Source organism: Platalea leucorodia, assembly GCF_965183815.1.
Source record: "Platalea leucorodia genome assembly, chromosome: 21".
NCBI lineage: Eukaryota > Metazoa > Chordata > Aves > Pelecaniformes > Threskiornithidae > Platalea > Platalea leucorodia.
The window spans coordinates 5,798,646-5,823,767 of record NC_138843.1 but is presented as its reverse complement, the minus strand read 5'-3'; the positions used below and the strand labels follow the sequence as shown (position 1 = coordinate 5,823,767).

The window sequence follows — 25,122 nt, the reverse complement described above, 5'->3', positions numbered from 1 at the left end:
GCGCCAACGGGGGATGCCAACACGCACGTTTTCTTTGGGGGGCCCTTTCAGCTCGGCCTCCCTCTGTAGCTGGCCAAGTCCATCATTTCCAACGCACATCATGTTCTTCCTGAAACGTTTCTTCCAGCAGTTTCTGATCCTCCTTCAAGAAACAGAGGTCGGGCAGGAAAGAGATACAAATTCTGTTTTTGGAGAAGGGCTTAGACGATACTCTCACGCACCTTTTGCCCACTCAGTACCACTGGACGTGTCCACCCTAATCTGCTCCTTCCATCTCCTCACATTTTAAAATCCATCGGTTCCACTCAATTGCCCCATTAGCGCGAGCTCGCCCGGCCCGCTGCCCCCGGGGGGACCTCGCTGGAAACCAGGGACTGGCAGCTGAAGTGACGCATCTCCAACCCCCACCTTCCCTTCCCGCTCTACCACTGCTTTACACTATTGTATGCTAAAGCATTATTTTTTTTTCCTGCTCTCCTTTCTCTCCCCTTCCACTTAGCATTTTGCCACTTGAAAAGTTTTCAGAAGCAGCTTAGGAAAGAGGAAGAGAAAATCCCACCCGTGGCCTTCCTCCAGTCCATCCTTCTCAACACACAAGCACAGAGGCAAAGCAAAACTTATTTATGTATTTTGGAACCTGCTCCAGGAATTGATGTTTTCTACTTTAACCACATTCAATTTTAGGAACAAAAGCAACTTTGAAATGTGAGGAGCCCCGTGCCCCTCCTGGCTGCTCTCTCCCGGCCTCCCCAGCTCCTGTTTCGGCGGTGAAGCTCCTGGTGCTCCAGCCGACCGCTCAGGCCAGCGGCCGAGACCTTGCGCCGGCGTGGGGAGACGCAGGCCCAGCGGCACTCGAGCCTCTGGCACAACGCGTGGCCGCCGTCCTGCCAGCCACGAGGCTGCATCTCACCCTCCGCTGCGGAGACAGCCGGTGGAAATCGCCCGCTGGAGCAGCACAGGCTCCGGCTCCATGTGCTGGGGACCAGTTGGGCTCGCAGCCTTGCCGGGGAGTGCCGCAGCGCTTGCCAAAGACTGGGAGCCCTGTCTTTGAGAGGAAGCCAAACGCGTCTTCCCTGCACACATCAAAGGGGAAACCTCCGTGTTCCTCCCCGGGCAGCTCCTTCTCGGCTGGAAACTCTCAAGGCTGCCTCAGCCCCAGGCGTGGGACGGGTTGGGATGGGTCCCCCCCACGCACACCCCCAAGAAACCTTGCTGAACTGCATCAAGGCTCCCCTAACTTATTAAGAAACATCTCTTCTGCTTTGCTTACATCCTCCTGGGGCAGAAAATGAGAAGGAATAACCTCCCTTGCAGAGGGACAGGGGGGAGCTGCTCAGAAATGCTCTTCCACGCCTGCGCAGGACCCTCGAGGGGCAATTAAACATTGTCCCCCCCGACAGCAAGAGGAGCGAAAGCGGGGAGCAGAGCTGAGAGCGAGCCCCTCGCCCCAGACGCAAGCCAGGAGGAGCAAATGCGTCGCTCCCCAGCACAACCCCACTCCTCTCTTCCCCTTTCCGACCAGCTCCCCAGGAGGAACCTCCTATCGTGGTGGGGATTTTCTGTTTCAAGCACAATTCCCTCTTCTAACCCCACCCTTCAAACGACGAACAAACACCGCTAGCTGCGGGGCCCTGCCCCGACACCGCTCCTTCCGCACTCGCTGGAGGGTTTTAACCACCACTGCGTGGGCAAAGGTGGGGAGGACTAACCCCAATTCCTGACCTAATGTCATTAGAGCTCTCTAAGCCCTTCAGGATGGGTATTTTCTGCTCTTAATCTCTCCGCCCACCCCCGCGCTGGGAGAGGTAACTGGGTAAATCGTCGCACGCATCCAGTCACGCACGATCACCGTCTCCGGCACAGCAGGTGGGGCCAGGGCCGCCGGGGCCGCACGGCACTTGCCGGTCCCCGTGAGCTCCTCACGTTGCCCAGTTGCAGCAGGGGACGGAGGAGCTGGACAGGGCTGCCGGAGCCTCGCAGGACACAAGAAGAGGCCCTCCAAACCCCACTGCCGTGAGGGGAAGCACCTCCAGCTCTCTGCGGAGATTGCACCGCCCTGGGGCTGCAAGGCTGGAAAGCAAAGCAGCCACGAGCCTGTTGCAAGACCTTAATCATGAGCTGTGTCTTTTCTCCCCCTCTCTCCTGGTGCTTTTCCACCCTTGATTACCAGCTCCCAAGAGCAAACTCAGCCCATCCCGTGCCAACGCTGCGGGCATCAATCTCCGCTATTGCTTCTGGATGCTACTGTAAAGCAGGGAAAAATAACTGTGCGCATAAAATATGGCAGCTGTCACGCACGTCAGGCACTGATGAGACCCTCTGGACAGCAGCTCCTTTAACAACAGCTTTGACAACACCTTCTGGAGCAGGTCTGACACGGGGAGCAGCGACGCCGGGCAGCGCAAACGCTCCCACTACCACGTGCCATTCTGCGTTAGATCTCCCCTGCGTTGACCGCCCACCCGCCGGGCAGCTGAAAGGCACTTACCCACTAGTCCAGCTCCCAGGAATGGTGATGAAGATATGCTGTTGTGAGATGGCAGGTCCCTGTGCTCGCCGTAGTGGGGGCCTTCGCCGTAGCTCTGCTGAAGCAACACGGGAGAGTTACCGCCGGGCGCGTGGGGATGCTGAGCCAAACACCAAAACACAAGGCTGTCAAAGCTCAGTCTCTCCCATAGCAGGAAGGGTCAAAGTCAAAGGCTCCTCGTAAAAAGGGCACAGAAATCATCTTATCTTCATGGCAAGGGAGAGCAGGGCGGCGCAGCCACGAGGCTGCGGCACTGGGAGGGGATACGGCACCAAAGCAGGGACACACGAGGGGTTTGCCCCGTGCTGGCAGCTCTCAGGCAGCTTCTGCCTTCGCCCAGCAGCTCAGCACCCACCAGGTGAGAGCCCGGCAGCCCCCTCCCCAAGCCAGGGGGGCAAAGGGGCAAGGAGAAGGCCTGTAAAAATGAGAAATGACACCACAGCACCTGCTCTGCCACTGACCTAAGGGAAGGGAAAGGTGCCATTGCAAAAACGAATCACACAAACCCATTAAAAGGAGCATCTGTCAAAATAACACCATTTCAATTAAGTTTATGTCTTTTCTCTCTTCCCCTCCTCAGGCCCCAGTTACACGCTATCGCAGCCTCGACTCCTTCCCTGCAAAACCCTTCCCGTGCTCTGCATCCCCGCCGACGGTGCCTCAGCCGGCCGACACGGCAGATTCCCCCCAGAGCAAGCCCCAGTTGGCCCCTTGGGCTCCCAAAGCCGTGCGTGGTGGGTGCCCAGCAAGCTTTGCCGAAGGCACAGCCCCTCAGGTGAGATCCCTCAACCTGCTCGGCTGCGACCCCATTTGGGGACCTCTCCCACCCCGTGGCCAGGAGCCCCCCTCTCCCCACACCACAGCCGAGCGTGGAGGGAAGGCTTTTGGAGGAGAAGTCTTCTCCAGGGGGACCTCAAGGCAGCAAAGCCTGGGGAGATGGGGATGGGGGGCCCCTCAACCCGCTGTCGTCCCTGCAGGGTTAACAGAACCAACGTCCAAAATGGGGTAAGAAAAGCTGGTCCCAAACTGGGCACAAACACAGGCACTGAGAAGCCATGGTAAAGCCCTCGTTTATTTTGGTTGGAGCTTGGTGTTTGTGCTTCGTCCTTACCCTTCCTTGGTCAAATGTGGAGCTGTTTTGATCTCCCGTTCCCCAGGAACCTGATCCTGGTCTTTCATCCAAACCTACCGAAAAACAGGAAGAACAAAGGTTACTCTTGCTTTATCAGCAAAGCCTCAAAGGTGTTCTCGCAAAATTAACTCTTCCTTCTACAAACAAAACAATATTTTCGTTAATAAACCACTTCCACTTGGCGTGACCGATCCTCCCCGCTCCCTCCTCACCTTCCCACTCCAGCTGGGAGTTTATTCCACAAACTTCAAAGCAAATCCCACCACAGCCTGGAAACGCTTCAAAACACGGGACAGTGGGAAGAGGAGAAACAAGTATTTTAACTTGCTTTATTCCAGAGAGCACGCACGAACCCCTTCTCCCCAGAGACCAACGGTGAAGAGGACTATGAATTAAAAACTCATTGCACTCATCCCGATGCCCCAGTGGGACCCGATTTTTGTCCGTGGTGCTGCCAAGTCACAGGCCAAACTGTTCTTCATTGCACCCAAGCAGATTAAAAGAGCGCCCAGACCTGAAAGAGCCTCGGATGGGAATTGCTGGGGCTACAACGTTACCTGTGGCTTAGTTAAACTCGTTCAAGAGCATTTGTTATTTAAGCCCCATCCCGCTCCCGCAGAGGAAGGTGCGCTGCCAACACAGGGCTGGTCAGCGCACACTCCCGTTCATCTCATTTTTAGCCCTCCCAAGCGTCTCCTTGGCGAAGGGGATCCCACCCAAAATGGCAAGGGACCAAACAGGAGGGTTTTGCAATGGGCCTGCACACAGACTGCGGTAGGAAATCGTCTCCTTTCATCGTCTGCCAGGTCCACCCAGGCTGCACCTCTTGGGCTACCAGCACACGAGGCACCCAGGAGAGAAGGTGAACGTCTACCGGGACAAAAAAAGCCCAGGGAGTCACATCAGCAAAGCTCTCGCAGCTCAAGCTGGCACCACGACTGCACGGCAGAAACCTTTCCTGGCAGCCGAGCCTCGACTCAGCAGCAGGATTTCCGACTGCGCTGGTCCATCCCCTCCGCTCCGGTGGGTGAGCAGGGGTCAGTGAGCAGCAGTCGGCGTCTCCCCATTCAAAGGCTTGCAGGGGTAAAGCCGGGGATTTGAGAGGGGGCTGGGCAAGGCGGGGGCATCGTTCTGCTCTGCGGCCAGGCTTTGGAGATGCTACGCAGATACCGCGAGCTCAGCCGGGGCGGACAGGGAGAAATCCGGGATCTGCAGGAGGCCGAGCAGCGCGGCTGGCACCGGCCAGAGCCATCTCTGCCTCGTCCCACGGAAACCCCAACCCCACTGCGGGGGGCACATGGCCACATTTGCCACAGGGTGGCACGAAAAACCTCTTGCAGTGGCTCCTGGCGGCGTCCAGCATCGCCCTGTGCCACCCCCAGAGCTGGGGACCCCCTCCACACCCGACCTTCCAACGACAGCGAAGGGCCAACAGCCGAGGTGCCAAGAGGGCCTTACGGGAGATTTTCTTTTAGAAGCAGAGACCTGCTCGCGGCGGCGGTGACAGCGGAGGCGCAGGACGGTGGCAGGGACGGGGGTGGTGCAGGAGCAAGGACACGGCGGGGCAGGGTTGCAGGGCGCACTCCAATTTCGTTTTAGCAAAGCTGATTATTATGGCAAACACGCCATGTATTTGTCTCCTCCGCTCCCCTTACTGTTCATTTAACCAGAAACTTCTTTCAAATTACATCCTTCTATTTCTGTGCCTTTGTGTTAATCATTTCCCCAGAGAATTGGTGTTTAATTGCTGTCTAATTTGCATAATTATGCATATTAATCTCCACACCTAATGAATATTCATAATTCTCATTTAGATTTTGTTTTCTAATCAAAAATTTCCAATGTGATTACTGTGCAGAGCAGGGATAAGCCTCTAATAATACCTTGGATACTAGGGAGAATTACTGCCAATTCTCCCACCTCCTACTTCCTAGAATAAACTTTTGCTTTGCTAATGTGTTTTTCTAAAGCAATTCATCTGCATACCCTGCAAACACCAACGGAGATCAGGAGGCAGAAATGCTCCTTCTATTCATTTTGCTTTCACGGGTATTTTTAAAGCTCCCCAACGGTCAGGGTGAAGACACAAGCAGGAACCGCAGCCTCAAGACATCCTTGGCAAACTCACCCCTTCGCGCTGGAAGGATGAGGACCGCGGCACCGACCAGGCTTTGGCTGCGGCCCGTGCCCCCACGAGGCGCCTCGGGAGCCCCAGAGCCAGAGGGGAAGCCGAGGCATGGGGGTCTCGGCTCCCACACCCACCCCTGCACCGTGCAGGATGGGCGTTCGTGGGTCCTGGGTCACCCTGCCCTCCCGCAGAGCCACCCCGTCCTGTCTCCAAGCCACCCGACGGCAGAGGAGCATCCCCAGGCCAGGATGCTCAGTGGGGCAGGCTGGGGGGGCTCTGGAGGGAGCTCGGGTGCCTGGAAGCCCAGGATGAATATTTTGCCAGAATTCCTGGGGTGGGGGGGCGGGAATGACTGCCAGGCCTCCCCAAGGAAGGAGGGAAGAGGAGGAGGCAGGTGGTACAGGTGACAAAAGCAGAGGCCAAGGGGCTGATGTGACCCCTAGACACGGAGAAACCCTCTGCACCAGCTACTTCCATGCTGCGGTGCCACCAGCGCACCCCAAAGAGGGGTCAAAACCGCGCCGGGTGCTCCAACAGCATGCACGCACCACGGCAGGCTGCGGAGGACGAGCTGCTCTCCCAGAGCGTGTGCGAGCCCCGGGCACCCCTCCTTCCCCCTCACTGCTCTTGGGGAGACGTGGAGCTGGGGGCAAGCAGCCCCTCACCACCCTCCCCATGCCAGCCGAGCAGGAGGCAGGAGGGAAACCCTCGCCTCCTCCCATCGGCTCCGCAGCGTGCAACCTGCACGCACAGCGGTGGCCAGATCCTGCAACAGCAAACCAACCCCCAGGGAAACCCAAAAGGCCTTTTTTTCCATCCAGGCGCTGGTGTTCACGTGGTCACACGGCTGCCAAGGTGAAGTGAGGTTATCGCTCTCCCACCCGAGCGGCAAAGAAAGAGGCACCCGGCTCGGGAAGCGTCCCCAAAGGCTCAGCCGCCTCCGAACGTGCCCGTGCCAACGTGCCGCTACAGAGCCAGCCCGCTGCCCGCTGCCTGCTGGAAAAAAAGGTCTCACGCCTTCCCTGAGCTGCAGTCACCAGCATGAAAGGTGCCAGCAAAAATCTCCCATTTTCAGCCTGCAGGTGTTTTAAGGATTCAGGGATTTCTGGGATGAAGCCAGAAAAAAACAGACTGCCCTCTTTCGACTTCTGGCATCTGTCCTACATTCAATGCCAACCTGCTCTTTCCTCCCTTTGTATCAGAGTCACCATCTAAAATTTGGCAGCAAATGCCCTCTGCCAACCCTGCAAAAACCCAAAGTTTGGCCAAGGGCAGGCGCTTCTGGAAAAGCCCCCATCAGCAGGGTTTTGCTCCACTCACACCATAAAATCCCTGAAAACGGTGCCACCGCCAAACGTGGTCACGCTTTCCCCAGCACATGGCGCTCACCGGCGGTGCCCTCGAGCCTGGCTCGACCCAAGTGGAGGAAGAGGAAGGAGCAGGAGACGGGGAAGCCTGGAGTGAGAAGGACACCGGCATCCCTGGGGCTCTCCCCGAGGGCTCGCCCAAGGGTGCCCAAGCGTCTCAGCCGGACCCTTTTGTCCGGGCAGCTCGGGAGGCGAGGCCAGGCGCCCGGGGGACGGCCAGAAGCACCTTGGGGCACCCAGTGATGTGTTTCTTGCCTACGGGCGTTGCTCACGTGCTGCCAGGCTCCCCCGGGTGAGACAGAGATCCTGCACGCATCTCCCTCGCCCCCCAACTCTGCCTCGCCCCCGGGCACAGATTTCCTGCATTAAAGCACGCACAGTCCTGGGCAAAAATAAAAAATCATAAATCCAAGTCACCAACCCAGATCGTGTCAAAACTCACGTGGCACGGAGCTGAATTACATTTGCACAACCGAGCTTAATTCTGGCATATCCCAGCTTTGGAGTGCTCGGCTTTGCAACATTTACAACGCTCTTCCAGCGCAGGGCGTGTGTGCAGTTTTAGAGACGCCCACACGTGCACGCAGCTGTCGGGAGCCAACTTTATTTTAAAATAAACCCATTTTCCAACTAACCAAGTTAAGGCACACTTTCCAATTCAGAAAAGACAAAAATAGGACCTACCTCCTCTCTCCATTAATACAGTTATTAAAAAGCGTACAGATTAATTGTGCATTTTAATAACCCTGATCATGAATATTCATAACACATTTCTTGCTCATGTTCTAATTAAAACATACTAATAGAATAAGCTGTAGCTGTCAGACAGTAATTTTTTTTTTCCCCTTACGATTTTTGTGCCGCAGCTAAGAAGAGCTGATAGACAAGAACCGTCCTAAGCTCTCAGCATGGATAAAAATAATTTGTCCACATTTAGTCTCAGCAAAAAAGCCCTTCACCTGATAACGAGCCATAGTAAAAGGCTACGCACAAGTGACCGGCAGCCGTTCCCCACCCAGGAGGAACGAAACCACTTTAAACACACAACACTTAAACAAGAAAAGGCATCAAGGCGGGTGTAGGGTTTTCTGCCCCATCACCGCATCCCAGCAGCCACTTACGGTCCCTCAGTTCCCAGTCTGCTGCTTCCAGCCCTCACCCACGGGGCCCCCGGAGCCGAAAATGCTGCACCAAGAGATGCTGCTCTGGTTTCGATAACCCGAGCCCCGAAAGCCACCTGGGCACACCCTCGCGCCAGCCGTGAGCCCCGAGGTGTTTTGGAGCTCTGAAACCCCCGGTCCGAGCACAGCACCGGGACGCAGCTTGGGAGGGAGCGTGGCTTCGGTGCCAGCCCCTGCTCTGCCCACCCGGAGGTGGCCAAGGACTCCCCGACGCATGGCCTTTGCATTCAGGCTAAGGTCTTTCAAAACAAGCTCAATCCCTAATGATTCCTTTGCAAGCAAAGCTCAAGGGGTGGGCAGCCGGGCCTCTGGACCCAGACGACATGCAGGGATGCGAGCGGGACATTTTGCTGACACCTCTAGGACACCATTTGTGCAGCAAGATCCAGAGTTTTTGCTCTTAAATCTTGCACCAAGGGATACCCGGAGGAGAACATGCGCTGCTGCAAAGCTGCGGTCCAGCAGGCTCAGGTGACTTGAAGGTGCCTAATTTTCAGTGTTGGGAGGAGGATGCAGCGAGGGGACCGTCACGGCAGCCCCACGGGTGACAGTGGGGGACACCGCCGGGGACGCTGCACTGCTCGAGCTGCGGCTGAGCGCTCCGCTCCCCAAGGCAGCCCCGGCCTCTGCAATCTGCCGGCATCGAAGCGCCCTCCCTAATCTGATTCCCATCAAAATGACTAGGCTAGGCTTTTTTTTTTTAAAGTCTATTAAAAATATTTAGGCCAAGCCCTTCATATGGCTGGACAAGGTTCAGGAGCAGCCACAGCGGCCATGAAGATGGCATCTTCCATCTTCAAGGGTCTACCAACCACAAGGTGCCCGCAGCGAGGCTTTGAAAGCCAGGCGGCAAATGCAGCTCTGCAGCCGGTGCCGTGCCCACGGGCCGGAGCAGGACGGGGATGTGGTGGCAGCTGGGAATAAAAACCCCGCAGCCAGCAGCCCACCACGCTTATGTTATGAATACACTCAACCGCTGCTAGCCCCCAAGCCACCCCGGGAGAAGTGCGGGGAGGCCCCGCGCCCTGCCTGCCTCCGTCGCAGGTGGGACAGCACGAGCCACCACGGGTGGAGACACCGGTGCCACCGTAATTTCATTTGAAACAGAGGTGACAGAAGGCTGCTTGATAAACACTTCCAAATTAAGCGGCTTTGTGTCCTAATCGCTCTGGCAATCAGCCTCACAGCAAAATCTCTGCTAAAAGGGATTTGAAATCAATAAAATTAGTCGACTAGTAATTAGCTTTAGTCCCAGTCAAACTAGCAAAGTTGTTTTTCCTGGCGAGAGCTGGCTCCCCAGACCCGCGCACCACCGCTCGGCGAGGAAAAACCCCGACGCATCTTGGCACCCAGGCATCCCCCGGGAAAGGCCCCTGGGTGCAGGGGAAAAGTGGGCGCCGGGAGCAGCCGCCAGCTCTGCCTGTTTATTTACCAGCCCCGTCCACCCCCGAATAGGAAAAAACAGCTGTGAATGGAAGGCAGCCGGTAGCTGTTTACAGGACGTCGATTGTGGATGGGACTATACAATTTGTTCACTTCCTTTTCCCGGCGCACGACAAAACAATTTAAAAGCAGAAAAAAAAAAAAAAAAAAAGACAAAAAAATCCCCCAAAAGCAAGTGGTGCCGAACACCTGGAGGGCGGCACGGGGTCCCGGGCAATGCCACCTTGGTGGCCCTTGCTCATGGGGCAGACTGGGAGTCCTCCTCGCCCCAGGTACGGGAGCTCCGTTTCATCCTCTCCACTGCCTCGAAATTTGAGGTTGGACCAAAGCTGGCTGGCTGAGACAGCAAGGCTCGGCTTTGCTGCTGCCTGGGGAGAAAGAAAGTATTTCAGGCGGATCTCGCTTGAGAGTGGGAGGTTTCGTGCCTTGACCACGCAGCCCGTGCTGCGCTGCTGGTAGCCACAGCCCGGCTGGTCCTGGGAGAGGGATGCAGCGTGGCTGGACGCAGGATGGGACGGCTCGAATGAAGACAGCCGCTTGCTGGGACGTGCTCCCCCAAGCCCACAATTTGAGGGGCGTGGGGGTGATCCCTGAGGATGAGCACCGCTGCGTAACTGGCCCCCAGAAGGCAAGGTGCCAGCCCTGACCGGGGGGACCCAAAGCCACCGCGTCACGCCTCAAGAAGGGGATGGAGCCACGCTGCCCAAGAAGCTCACAGCTCCCCAGGACCCAGCTCGGTCCTGTCCCCTGCCCCTCCATGCTGCCGCAAGCGGATGCCCTGGACCACAACAGCCCGGTGAAGCGGAGGGCAGCGATGCCGTCCTCCAGATCAGGCACCCGAACTGGGGACACAAGTGCGCCAACACGTTAAACAAACAGGTCATCTCGGAGCTCGCTAACGCGGATCCCTACAAGATTTATGGGGCAGACTCTGCCCATTTATCTTTGTGATGATGAATGTACCGAGAATTCAAAGCCAAGACACGCGCATCCACCCCGCACAGGCCCCTGCACCCCTGTCCCCAGGGAAGCACCCGCTGCTGTCTCCCTCCTCCCCAAACGCGCACTCAGGGATAATTTTTGACTTAAAAAAAGCTGATGCCACCACTTCGGTGATCATTAATTCCTCCGCTTAGCATCTGCTCTGGCATCTCCTGCACCATATTCTGCTTCAGCAGTTTTCGCACAGTCCACACTCGGAGCTGGGTTTTAGGAAACGCTTGGGGCTGGGGAAAGATGGGAGCAGTACTGGGCAGAGAGTGGGGACAAATGATTCATTCCCCATGGGATCTGGATGAGGGATGAGTATGGAGAGAAATTAAATCTACAGCCAACACCAAAAAAAAGCCAGAAAGAGGGGAAAAAGAGCCAAAGAAGTACTTTAGTTACTCCCGGTCTTTTGGAAGAAGGTCTGGGAGATGATGCACATGGCGTTGCAAAGCGAAGCTGCATTCACAGCTTCTGCTGTGGGTCAGGACACTGCTTCGCTCGAATGTCACAGCCCACGGGCGGCTGCAAAAGGTCTCAAAGGACGAGGCAGGCTCCAAGGCAGCTCCCAGCCTGGGGTGACATCCCAGAAATGCCCAGAAGAGAAAAGCAAGTGTACAAAACAGTGCCCAGCACAGGGGTGAAGAAGGTCAGGGCGCGGGGGGGGGGAGAGAAAACCCAACAAGTAAATTCAATCACCTTTCGCTTTAGAAACAAGGGTTATTTGCAGACCCTACAGGAAGGTCCCCACTGCGTTTTGGGGGGTGGTTTTTTGGTAATCAAAATGAGACTTTGCCTGCTTAAAGTTATAATTAAGGAAATAAATCACCTGGACCGGCCCAAACCTCATCAAGGCCTTGCAAAACAACTGCACACAGTGCCAGCGGTGGGACAACGCTGCAGCGTGGCACGGCCACCACCACTTGTGTCCACAGCGCGGCCAAGGACCGGACCCGGAGCCCCGTGGTTCATACCGGCGCCGAACTGCTGGGCTACCCTCTCCCTGGAGGACAGGCCAAACTGGACAGGATTTATTAAGCTATCAAAAAGCCAGTGAGACCAAGGGAAGGCAGCGAGGCCATCGGGCCTCCCGAGCGCAGGGAAGAAGCCCGCTCCCTCCAGCAGAAAGGCCCGGAGAGCAGAGACGGTCCTACCTCCCAGCCCCTAGGAAAGACAGCAAGATGCCACAGGGAGAAAGAAAACAAACCTGTGACGACAACCAGAGGGAAGAAAATAAACTTTAAAGCTCAAAACACTTCCCCCAGCTGTAAAAACAAAGGTACAGCAATGACCAAACAAGAGCACAAAGGAGCAGCATGAAAAGGGGACGGAGAATAACACAGGGCTCGACCAGTCGGTGCTTTCAAAAGGTCAGCAGCCTGCGGGACAAACCCACTGCGTCCCCTGTCCCCAGCCTCTCTGGGATGAGCCTACCCATGTCCCTTGTCCCCAGCCCCCATCCAAGCCCAACAGCCCATCCATGCTCTGCAAGAAAAGGAATATCAAGGAGGGTCTAAGGGACAAAAGCACAGGGAAACGGGCCAAGAATAACACTGGTTTGAGTCAGACCGGTAACAGGTGTCGGAGAATTCACTTTTTCTTTGCTAGCACCTCGGATCAACGTGTAATTCGGAGGAGCAGCTCTGCTACCCTCCTCGTGGAGGGAAGCGGAGACCCCACGCGAGGCGACAGCTGGAACCCCACTGCCACCGGCCGGCCCTGCGGTCCCATCGCACCATGACGTGGCAAAGCAGGGCTGCAGGGACCGCTGAGGGTGGGAGAAGCACGAGGGGCTGCTCCAAGCCCTGGGGATGAGCCCACATCTGGAGATGAGCCACCCACAGCTGGTAGCAGTTCACGATAAAACCAACCCTGCAGAAGAGCAAGGAGGTGGCTCAGAGCTGACCCCGCGGGACCCCTTACCAGGAGGGTGCCACGAAGCACCTCAGCCCTCCCCAAACCGCTTTTCGACAGGAGGCTGGGGAACGCACCCACGCATCGAAAGCGGGCTCCGACTCAGGGCTGCTAGATCTCAGCGCAGAGAAACGCAGCGCAGGACACCAGCAGTGCCGCCCCGTCACCTCCCCAGCGCTCCTTCAACCCAGGCTTACTGAACGCTGCCAACGCGCTGCTCCTCGCTATTTCCAAGCGGGCAAACTTGAAAATGTTTAATTCTATTAACTAAATAAATCCATGGAGCTATGAGGAGTTCCATCCTTGGCCTGAACACCAGACTCACGCCACACAGGAGCCCCCGGCCTGAAGCCCATACGTGTGTCTATAGGACATCTGCGGGCTTGGGGAACCGCAAGCCTGTGAGCGAACTGAAATGTAAAGAGAGCCCTGTAGAGAACTTTTACTCATGCTCTGCATCACACGCACTCAACAACATCAACACGTTTGCTACCACAAAACAATTTAAATTCAGTAGATACAGGCTTATTCACAAAGCAAGGGGTTATATTCCATTAAACAGAAAGCTTTGGGGAGAAGAGCGAGGGTAAATCCACATCCTGTTTTTTCCAGCTCATTTATTTTACCACAAAGTTGCACGCTCATGAAAGATGCAGACACTCGACACTAACGCACGTATTGTTGTCCAAAGAAAGAATTCATTTTGCTGAGCGCGCACAGCAGCCCGATGCCAGCGAGGAATGAAATACGACGGCCGCGGGTCCCCCGAGATGCTACGTAGCGACCTTTTGTATTTCGCACGCAATTGTGTATTTTGCACATACACGTAGATGACAGAAGAGACGCATACGTCCCCACTACTTTACTTAGAAGCATATACCTCTGTTTCCACTCTGATTTGCATCTTTCCAAGTATTGTTTAATTTGCAATGTAAAATAAAATTACGGTATCAGAGATGCAACCAGAACACTGTCCTTTTGCCGGGGAATAGAAATCTTTTTCCACTCGGTTTCCATTACTCACCGAGCAAGAAAATAGGGGACAAAAGCCTGTTTACTTATACCCGACAAAAAAAAAAAAAAAAAACACCAAAAGTTTGCAAGAGAGACATTTCAGATCAAACAAAAAGGCTTTCCTTGGCGGCTTCCCCGGGCTGCGGCACCAGCCGTGCGTACGTGAGCCCTCCCAGCCCACCACCACGCTCCGAAGCCAGCAGGTAGCGAGGCCAGAGGCAGTTAAAAATTAGACAAATTAAAGACCATTTCCAAATAATGTGGAAATTACATGGGGAAACGGCCAAACACACGCGCACACAACCACAGCGGCCTTGGTAGTTTATTTGTAAGTCTTCTCTTACCTGGGAGAGGGATGGTGGTTAATGACTTTGTACGCTTTATTGCTAACGAGCCAGCACTTACCCTGCAAACCTCCCTGGAGCAAGGGTCAAAACCAGATCCTAAAGGGGAGAGGAAGGCTGAAGCAAACGCACATCCAGGAGCGTTTATTCTAACCCAAAACGCAGGGGCTGCAATCCTGCGGGGCGCTGGGCAGCCCAGCGCGCTCCGACTCCTCTGGCAGCGCAGGATGCCCTGGACCGCACAGGATGCGGCCGCGGGGCTGGCTAAGATAGCTAACGTGTTCGCCGAGACGATGATTCAGCCCACAGGAAGGATCATCTAAGAAGAATTGTTCGACACAATGAGAAAAACTTTCCCAAACAAAGCGTTCTCAACACCACCTGCCTGCCTCCCTCCGCGGGGCTGGGGCAAGCCCTCAACTCCAGCTTTTGTTTGCGTCTAACTTCAAGACCATGGTCGCCACAACAAAGGTTCGTCTTTTTGCCTTCTCCTTTCCCAAGGCGAGCATCGCCGAGCGCACAGCGGGGCTCCTGTGCCCCGACAGCAAGCTGGTGGGCAACACAGAAGCTACCAACACCTGCTTGTTGCTGAAACCCCCGGCCAGGCTCACAGTGCTGTAACGGCAGGATTGCAAACTTCAGTAGCTGAATATGCCCAAAATATACAAGCCAGGCTTACTAAGACATCCCTAAAGCAAAACCAAGTGCCAGTAGTATACAAGGTGCAGAGTTTTGGGGACAACTGCACAGACAGCCAAGGAGTTTCCCCCCCCAGGTACCAGTTCTTACAGAATTTGGTCAATATGACCCAGCACGGCGAGACAGTTACCTTATGAACAGTTTAAGGACAGATGTGACCTATTTAGAGCTCTGCCAAATATTTCTGTAAGTGAATATGCCATCGATTATTTAAATTGCATTAAAAAGGGCTGTATTCGATCTACTTGCTACTAAGAAGCACCACTTCCAAGAACCATGACTCTTTTTTTCCTCTTTAAATATAAACACTTCAAGATGCTCACTTGTCCCTTCCTCTGCGAAGAACCCACATCTTTGCATAACCATACTCCGTACCCCAAACTCCCCTTGTACCCCTAAAGCCAAAAGGACAAGCCACAGGAAGAGCTTACCTGAAAAAACATAGAAAATCATCAGCTTTGTTTTAAGGTCTACAGAGGCTTATGGTGTAGACGGCGTGGAGCCCATCAGGCAAGGTCTCAGTCAGCCTCTTGACCTCAGCAGAAATCAATGATGCATTGCACCGTGGGTTTAGGCTGTCAATCAGCCTCTGAGACCCTATTTCTAATCACACATCGGCCAGGGGACACCAAAAAGTTGCTCCAGCCCCTTGTGCCCTGGTTCCCCTCGTCCATAAAACCAGATCACAACACCCACCTCCAAGCAGCGCATTAGCCCAAACGTTGGTGAAGAGATTAAGGGACTGAGCTGGCAGTGGTGGGTTGGTTTTTGTAAAAACCTGGATCTGTCACCTGGTCTGGTTCGGTATGCAGACACGTATTTGGGGCCCGCTCAAGGGAGAGGACAGGAACGGAGGGTGGCACGCTTCTGCCAACGGCAGCGTAGATGCATCCCATGTTAAATCAGTCGTGGAGGTACGGTATGAAGCATCCAGCTCAGGCTGGGATGTGTCAACCTCAGCAGATACCTACTTCTGGGCTCCTCCTGCACTGCGTGGGGCTACAGCTTGCTTGGACAACGAAGACATCGCTGAATGAGCGGAGGGGAAGCCCATCCTTACCGTCCCTGCGTGAACGGGCCAGGCACACCGAGCCCTCCCTCCGTAAGCCCCTCGGTGGCTCCCGTGCTCCTGACCTTCGCGACAGCTCTCCCTCTCCCGGGACAAACATGTCAATACCATGGATGAGGTGCCAGTAGATGGCACTCAACGTGTAGCACGGCTCCTCTGTTTTCTAGGACTAACCAACACTTTTTTCCTGCGTGTGCACTTCAAACCATTTCCTGGGTGCAACGTTAGCATCGCTTAACAACAGCCAGCACGAGCTGCTTCTCCTTGGTCTGATCTCTCATGCTGAATGACAAAAAAAAAGCCCTGAGAAAAACCCACCGCACAGTTCCTAGGAAGCCCCACAAAGATCTCATGCAAGCAGGTTTTATTCTTGTGACTATTACAACATTAAGGAGCAATATTTCACCTAATTTACATCTTTCACATCACCCCAGGCACACACTGACCCATTGTACGGCTTGCGGACAGGTGATGCAGCGCTGCCAGGAAGGGTGGGAGTCGTTTTTCTCCCCCTGCTCTGCAGCCGGCGTGGTGAACCCACGCGAGCAGCCAGCCCGGCTTCACGCACTGCGGCCAAGCCCTTTAAATGCTCTTCACATCAGTGCTCTGCGCTATTCAGAGGAACAAGTCGGAGACAAAGAGAGACCTATTAGATTATCTCGTCTGTGTCTCCTCTACACCATGTTTCGTTTTCTAGTGCTTTTGTCTAGACAAGCAGTTAACACTTCTTATCAGGAATGCCAATATAACTGTCTAGTAAAATTGACCATTGAGAAGTTTCTCTGATATTTTGCTTAAAGCTTGCTTTCTCTTAACTACAAGAAGCTCAAAGGAATTTTTTCCTCCATGAACAAAAAGAGCAGCATCAGTGCCCAACCCGTAAGCGCAGAAGCTCTGGTTGTCTGAAGGGGGTCAAAAACCTGGAGCTCCGTGGTTTGCTGGGACGGTGCGAGCTGAGCCACGCGGCGCCCGCCAGGCCTGGCTGAAATGCTCCGTGTGCTCAGAAGCTGCTGCCCCGCAGAAAAGTGGCTGCATTTTCAAATGCAACTTTGGAAAGAATATATATGTATAAAAATGAGGAGGACTGGGGAAAAAAAAAAAGCGCCACTCCTAGCCTCAGTGCTGCAAGGAAAATGTGAAGGACCAAAGTCACCACCGAACGACAGGACTGCCTCCAGCACGCGAGCTCTGCCGGCAGCTCCCACCTCTGCTCCTGCGGAGACCCTGGGCCAGCCTGCCCGTGGACCAGGCTCCCTCCGGTTCCTCGCTGCTCCAGGTTCGTGAGGTGGTCCAAGGCATTGCAGCACTCACTGCTCTGGAAGGAAAGGGCCCTTCTCACCCCGCATTTATCTTGAGCAAGTTCTGGGGCTTACCGGACTTTCCAGGGGCTGCTGAACGTGTAAGAACAGCAGGAAACCCAACGAAAATCAGTTCCCCATTTGGAGCGCGACGTGCCCCAGAAGCCCCCAAGACAGGGCAGGCCAGGACGGACGGGAAGAGGAAGACCTCAGCCGGCAGCAAGCGCCCGTCAGCTCAGCTGTTTGCAAAACCACAGCTCCACACCTCTCGCCTTTCAGGCGAGGCGAGAGCCCCGTTTGCTTCTGACACCGCGGCAGAGGGAGCAGGTCAGAGGCTGGAGGGGACAACCGCCTCCATGCAAGCTGCCTCAGCTGCTCCGCGGGACCCCCTCAACCCCAGGCAGAACCGGGGGGAAAACAAGCCGGTTGTAAACCTCTCTGGTGCCCAGGATCATCGCGCTCGAGGGTTTGGCCGTCCAGCTCCTGCCCACGCTGCTCTGATCAGGACAAGGAGCACACATCTACCTCTGGTGACCTCGGGCACGGAGGTTTAACTCTCTCGTGGGAAGCTAATTCTGGGCGTGCATAGTTTTGTCCATCCTGCCCATTCCATCTCAGCAGCATCCCAAAGCCTCAGCTGCTCCCTGGCATCCCAGGGGGAACCCTGTCCACTACAGAGCACACGGCAAACCACCGCACTTAAACACAAGTCACGTTTACTTAAAGCTAAGAGGTGTAGGTTTCCCAACCAGAACAAGAGCCCCTGTAGCCCACCTCATTCCAAAGCAGGCACCCTTTGTAGCAATTTAGATAAACTGGTTTCTCTCAAGTTAAAACTGGACATGCACGAGCCACTCGAATTAAAGCAAGACCGTCTCCAGAGAGCTGGGCATTCCTTCGATTCATTTCTAAAACCAGTTGAAATGAAAACCATCCCACAAGCCCCTTGTAGGGGAAGGAAACCCCGCAACCAGGTCGTGTTACCCACCCGGCTACAGCAGTTAACCACGCCGGCTCCCGGCACGGGCACCGCGGGTCACCATCGCGCTCAAGAAACCCTCGGCTAGCAATTAACTTCGTTGTGTGCTGGAGCCAACCTCCAGCTACGTACCCTTCACCTCTGCTTGCCATGCCGCTCACCGCAGCCTGCTTTTATAGCTTTTAAGGGACTTACACACACGTTATGGGGGAAGGCAGGGAAGCAGCAGAAAAAGATGAGCTATTCTTGCAGATCCACGCATCTTGCTCCCAAAACAGGATCGCGTGTCCTCAAGCGGCATTAACGCTCTCCGCTCCTGCCCAAAAGCGGAACGGTACTGAAAGGCAGGTACTCAGAGCGTGGGGAGAGAAGGATCCCTGAAGACTTCCAGCCTGACACTCCAGCCCACCTGCCTCCAAATCCCTCGAGAGCAGAATTCCCAACTGATCCGCTAAAAATTACTCCTTCGCACTCCATCCTCCCACCCTCTGCCAAAAAATCCCAGTGTCGCCAGATGTCTGGCAGGAAGACCTACCCCAAAACAGCTTGTTCTGGGATGCCATGTCCATTGAGTCGCCGGCAGCCGAGGAGCCCAGCGCCCCTGTGCCGAGCGGTCCGAGCCCCAGCGCGCTCCTCCCACCCGTCCGGGAGTGCCGGGGAGGAGCGCAGCTCCCGGTTCCTCCGTCCCTGCCCACTCCTGCCTGCCTTTGTTTGGGGGACTATAAAGGAGTTCACTCTAAGGACAGGCAAAGGCAGTTAAAAGAAAGTTAACGAGGCTTATGGAGTGGATTAAGTTTACCAGGGGATTTTATGATGCGCTGCCCGGAGAGCAAAGAGCAACTCGGCAGCATCTCTGCCAGACCAGGTTCGCTCCCGGGGAGCCCTGGGACAGCCCGAGGTCACCCCGGGCGATGGGAAGCAAAGGGGGAAAAACTCACCTATGTGCCTCAATCGTGCTCTTATCCACAGATGTCCTCTCCGTAACAGGAGCCCTTTTAAAGGCCAGGGTCGGGGCTCAGCTGCACCCCTCCTGCTAGCAGGGCTCCCAACCAAGTCTGCAGCAGCGGCTTCTGGAGCAGTTGTTTGCCCTCTAACAAAAGCCATCTCCACCCAATCCTGCATGGCTCTGTTGTGGTGATACAGGGTATTTCTTTGGCACAGCCCTGGTCGCTGTTTATTGTCTTGCCTTCCTTTATCTGCAGATCTCAAAGCATTTTATAAATGTTAAACCTCAAAGCCTCTCTAGGGAACAAAACTGTTTCTAGCTATTGTACATATGGAAAGACTTGCCCAAAAATTAGGGCAGAGCTGGAAATGCAGCAGAGACCAGAGCTGAGACAGCCTCTCTTGGCACAATATAAAGCGACACAGATTATCCCTTAAATACCTGCGCGGACAGACACATCTCTAGCTATTAACCCACATGTTGTCGAGCCACCTCTTGGAACAAGCACTTGTGCTCGCCGGGTCTGGAAGCCTTGCACGCTGGAGTGCGCAAAAATCTTTACAACTGGCAATCCAAACCACAACGTCTCACTAATCTTTCAGTTTTCTTCTTTGGGTAAAAAAGCACCAGTCCTACAGTTTCAACTTTTTAGAAAATTATTTAAAGAAAACAGAACAAAAAACCACAATGCTTTTAAAAATACAAAGCAAGCTGGGGGGGAGAAGTGCTGTTCTCTATTTTTGAGCTGACCCAGAAGGGCTGGAAGAGGCAGCGGTGCTGTAGGCGATGCTCATCCCTGGCTCTCCTTGCCATGTGGCGCATGTCCTGCTGTCAGAGGTCCTAAGCTGCTGTAGTTTCACAGCGGGGAGCGTAAGTCACAGCTCCCCGTCTTTTTACTCGGCTTTATTTTCCATCCACTTCAGTTGAAAGGAACCTGAGGAGCGGCAGGAAGCGGGAATTCAGTGCCATCCAGGCTCGGCTTTTCCCACCGCTCCGGGGAAACGCTGCGGTGAGCTGCGTGGTAGGGGAATCATACCAGCGCGTTACGTGGGAGATCACTGCCTGTAGACTCCAGCTAGGGGAGAAAACCGAAATAACTGAGCGCCTGGGATGGGAAGGAGCCAGCACAAGGGTGCCCTAGGTAGGGGAAGAGCAGCTTGAAAACCTCACAGGAACGAGAACAAGCAGCAGCGGGAGGCAGCCTAGCAGCCGGCACAAGCGTCCTCTTGGATGCACGAGCTCCTGTGCGACCTGAAACCGCTCCGCTTGGGCTGTAAAGGCTTTGGGATCAGCTCTTATAAGAAGCGAGTTCAGTGCCTGGCCCAAAGGACCTCCAATTTTGACTGCAGCAAGCAATCTAGAGAAGACCCCAGAAGTTTGCTGTGAGCTCACGGCTCCGGACATCAGTTCCCTGAGATGCCTCAATTCCCAGGCCCTTCTCGGAGCATCGTCTCTCCCCCCAGCCCGGGATCTCATGCGACACTCCTCTGGTTTCTGACCCATACCTAGTGCTCTGCACCACAAGAAACCTGGAAAAGCAAAACCGGCTATGAAGAGTATGTAAAAACCCCACAGGACAGAATTCAGGACTCGTTTTCCACTCCAAGCCACTCACATCCGAGTGGCGTCTCCAGCGCAGCAGAGCTCCATTTGGATCAACTTCACGCTTCCCTGCGGAGCTGGGCAGTTCCTGGAAAGTCAGCGCAGGGAGAGCAACACCTCTGTGCCGCTAGCACAGAGGATAAAAAGGGGGAGAACCGGAGACAGGCCAGGCAACAGCCAGCCCCTTCCACTGCTTCCCTGCAGCCCCGCTCGGGAAGGGTCCAGAGCCGGAGGGGCTACGAGGCTGCTTTTACCAACAGGGAGAGGACAACCAAGGGCTTGTAGGCACCTCGGCTAGAAACAGCAGCTTAAAAATAAACGAGCACTAAGTTTTGAGTTCTGAACTAACAGAAACCGAGAGGACTTCTGCAGGATCTCCGCTGACCACAAGGCAGCAAAGACTTCTTCCTCTTCAGCTGTTTTGCCCCCGGGTTGCTTTTGCAGGTCGTGGCTGCAGCCGCTCTAACCTCAGAGGCTGCTCGTTGTATCATGGATGAGAAGCAGCTAATGAAGGAAACGCAGCCGGGACGGGCACCACCGAGGTTCCACCTCAGAGCATCCCACTTGGCCAAAAGGAGAATTCAACTAACCAAACCCAAAACAGGAGTCTTATGCCCCAATTTCAAGCAAAAAGATCCAAAGAGGACCTGGGCTGTTTGGGCAAGGAGGAGCCGCGGACGGCAGCCGTCGGGGCCCTGGGTATTGCTTCCCAAGGAAGCTCAACCTGCAGGTCCCTCCGAAAGGTTCAGACCAGCTGAGTTCACCAAACACCCACCCTGCCCCTTCTCTCCATTTTGCACACCTTTACTACCCACTGATTTCCAGGGAAGCGCTTAATTAAAACCATGGTGACTGCTGGGTCTTGCAATATCAACAGTGAATTAACTGCAGGCAGACGGACAAAGAGGAGGAGGACAAGAACCAGGAGAGCTCCAGGATTTAGGGCAAACACTGCCCAGATGGGACCACTGCCACCGGGCGAGCGGCCGCCCTCACAAGGACAGGAGCTCAGGACCCGCTTCTTCCATGCCCACCACTGCCACGTCCCCGGGGCTGGATGCGCCGCTTCCGCCAGCACGGCAGCACCTTTCGTGCCGTGCAGCCCCGGGCTCAGGCGAGACCTCTGGATTGCCCCAATGAACACCTTCAGAGGGGCGGCGACAAAAAGGCTGAACCAGAGCGCAAAGGTGCAATCCTGTGCTGGCGGCCTGGACCGGACCAACCCTGCCCCTGGGCTGCAGAGCAACCCGAAGCGTCCACGGCACAAGGTGACTCCTGCAAGTGCACAGGCGCTCGCCCTCCCCTTAGCAGCTCTGCCGGAGCCTCGTGCCTCGGTCCTCAGCACCTGCGAGGCCGGCTCCAGCCCCAGTGAGAGCTGCTCGTGCCATTCGAAGGTGCCCCAGCCCCGCCGGGGCACAGACCCTGGCTTTTCCTGGGAGAGTTTTGAGAGTTAAAGCAACACCGGTAGTGGGATTGTCAGCAGCAGAAACGCACAATCAGGAGGGGAAGATGTGGGGGGAAAGCATCCAACCGGCGAATATAATACTTGGAAGGAAAAGCAGATTTTTAAAAAAATAAAAAATGAGGGGGTGGTAAAAAAAAATCTCAGGAAGTCATCTAGTCATTCCTGCTCTTTGCTGAAACAATAGACTCGGGATGCTGGCTAAGTTATAAATAATCCTGCTGGCTACACAACACAAATATAAGACAGGAGCAGGGTAACTATCGGCTCGATGGAAAGTGACTCACTACCTTCTTACAGCATACCCAAAGAAGGGCAAACACCACGGCCCCGCTCCCGCTCGGCAGGGCTGCGCCGGTGCAGGGGCTCCGCCGGCCGGTGCCTCCGTCCCGGGAGCGGAGGAGCAGCTCAGTGCTTCGGGAAGCCAAAGCCCGCACGGCTCCGAGACGCAGGCGCCCTGGGCCACGGTGTCCTTTTGTAGTGGCGAGGCTGTCTCCAAACCAAAGCAGACCGCACAGCCTGACACTGGGGGACCGATGGCAAGAAAGCGCTCAAATTGGGGAAAATAATGGGAAGCCACTAACTCCGCAACATCCTTCTCTTTTTAGAAAGGAAGTTGCCATTGCAAGACGATTTGGCTGAGCTGTTTTCCAGATCGCTCCTCTGAAATCTGAGAGTGAGCACAGAGATGAGCAAAGCCAACGCACCTCCAGATGCTGGTGAAACTGCCCCAGGGAAGGGCATGCGTGCAAGGGTCTCTGCCCCTAACGCAGCACTGGGGGATGTACATGGCCCCTTTGGCTCGGCAGCTCTCATGGGGAAGGGAAGACCCATCTTTTTGGGCACCCAGGACAACCTCGTGGTTGCTCCGGGTCCGTGACCGACCACGGCATGGAGCACGAAGTGCAGCAGCCCTTACGCCAGGACCAGGGTGCCGCGCGCATGGCCACGGTAGCAAGGAGCCCTCGTGCCAAGAGTAACTGAGAAAGGGAAAGATCTTCCCAACTGGAGACTTGGATAATTTGGAAATGACATAAATTCTCCTTTTTTTTTTTTTTAAAAAAAAAAAAAAAAAGGAAAAAAAAGAGCTTCCTGACTTGTTATTCCATTACCCAAATCTGGAAATGTAATCATATTAGTTCAGCTGCATTAACACAACAAAAAGCCCCAACAAAAACTGTCTTAAAGATTGAACTGATCTCCAAGGGGCCAAGAGAAAGGAGAACAAAAGTCAGAAACCTGTGGCAACCAGCTCCCCCTGCGAACACCACGGCCAGCCCGGCACCCAAGCAATCCTCCAAGACGGATTCGCAGAGGCGGAGGATGTGAAATAATCAGGATATGAAATGATTTTTAAGGGATTTTTTTGCCAGGTAGGTGAGGTAAAAGGTTACTAAGAGCCGTGCGAGCACACCCAGCTCAGCAACGTAATGCTGAGCGTGTTACAGAGCTTAACTCACGTTTAAGTGTACCTCAGACGAGGAGAAAAATCCAGCCTCCAGCCAAGTGGAAAGGCCAGGCAGCTCTAAGAGACTGCGGGGATGCGCTGCCACAGACCCAGCCACTGTACGGCTCCCAAAACAGCTCTTCTTCCAGCAGTCCGAGCAGCAGCGAGATGCCACCGCTCCCGTTTTACGGCAGCCGGGGAACGCGGCCCCACGGTGCCGGAGAAGCAATGGCCACAGAGAAACCATGGCCCCGTCCGGGAAGGGGTTTGGAGCTGCCAGCACTCCAACAAACTAAGAAGAAAAAGCCAAAATTCTTCAGCCCCCAGCTAGGAAGCTGTGGTCGGTGCACTTTTAGCAAAGCCCTGCGTGCCAGGAGACAAGCCGAGGCGCACGTGCGCAAACCCCATCCACGGCAGGCTGGGAAAACGAAGCGAATAACCCTCACCACGCTCCGGCCGCGGAGGCAAAGGCGACTTGGACCCTGCACGGCCAGGCCATTGCCTCCCCTTTAGAAAGAAAAGGCACCTGCCGATACCAAAGTCTTTTTTAAGATTACGAACCTACGAGGACAGAGCAGCCACGGCTGAAGCCCAGAAGCGTGGGGAGGCTCGGTAGCAGGCTCATCTCCTCGGCCAGGAGCGGAGCTGCCACTGGAAACTTGTTGCTGAAGAGCAAATCCAATCCCTCTCCTTCGCGGGGCTGGAGCCTCCGTACTTCAGAGGATGCAGGAATGACCACCCAGCCAGACAAGTTCACTTGAGGTTTTAGAGGAAAGGTGCGAACAGTTTGAACCATAGCACAAGAAACAAAGGAACTTTGCTTTAAATTTTTTCTTTAAAAAGGAAAATTAAAAAAAAACCAAACAAACCCAAGCACATGTGATAGGGAGGCACATCCACCTTCCCACAGCCTCTCAGGCCATTCATCATTTGGATAAAATCCAGTTTCACATTGAAATTCAGCTGGACTTTCAAATGCAAATACGAGGAGAAGAGCAACATATGGTAGAGGTTAGTACGTATTTTTCCTAATTAAATGGCATACTGCTGTTTTGTATAACAATGTTAACGGCGCATTAAGAAGCCTTTGGAAGAGAGACCACCTCACTTAAAAAAAAAGAAGTCCCAAAAAGCAGAAGGGGCCCAGGACCTCCCCGCTCTCCGAGGAGCGGTCACACACTCGCAACCACAAGGACGCGTTTTGTCACTTGTCACAACCGAGCCACCCGTCCCCCCCTGCTTTTGCAGGACGAGGCAGAAAGTTAAGAGAGGCGATTGGCAACGCTGGTGTCCTCCAAGGCTCGTCCTGCAGGAGTTTGGCTGGGTCTTCTTCCAGGTCAGGCCCACGATGGGTTGTCCCCTGGGGCGCTCCGGGATGCCACCACGTCTGCGACCACAGAGCACCACAACAGAGACCCAGGAGGGCTTTTGGAGGGGGAAAAACATCAGTGATTCCTCATCCCCAGGTGTCAGGGATGAAGGATGGGCAGAAGAGGCTTCAAAACCCTGAGAAGGAGAGGAACAGCTCTGCCTCGAGTGGTGGCCAGCGAGCTCCAGGCAGCCACCGCCAAACCTGCTGCCCA

General features: G+C 54.9%; 1 protein-coding gene across 17 annotated transcripts in view; it reads right to left on the bottom strand.

Moving 5' to 3' along the window:
* TCF3 (transcription factor 3) overlaps positions 1–25,122 on the bottom strand; it is a 77,095-nt gene that overhangs the window by 32,127 nt on the left and 19,846 nt on the right. For 13 of the 17 annotated variants that reach the window (XR_014230302.1, XM_082331150.1, XM_082331151.1 and 10 more), the window contains exons 4-5: positions 3,639–3,712; positions 2,489–2,627 (exon numbers count right to left, since the gene is read on the bottom strand). Coding sequence is in view for 16 of the 17 variants with exons in the window: in XM_082331150.1 (XP_082187276.1) it covers positions 2,489–2,627; positions 3,639–3,712 (213 nt within the window). In the remaining variant the exon portion in view is untranslated. The remainder of the gene's footprint in view (positions 1–2,488; positions 2,628–3,638; positions 3,713–25,122) is intronic. The other 4 variants (XM_082331161.1, XM_082331147.1, XM_082331149.1 and 1 more) reach the window with 2 other exon arrangements.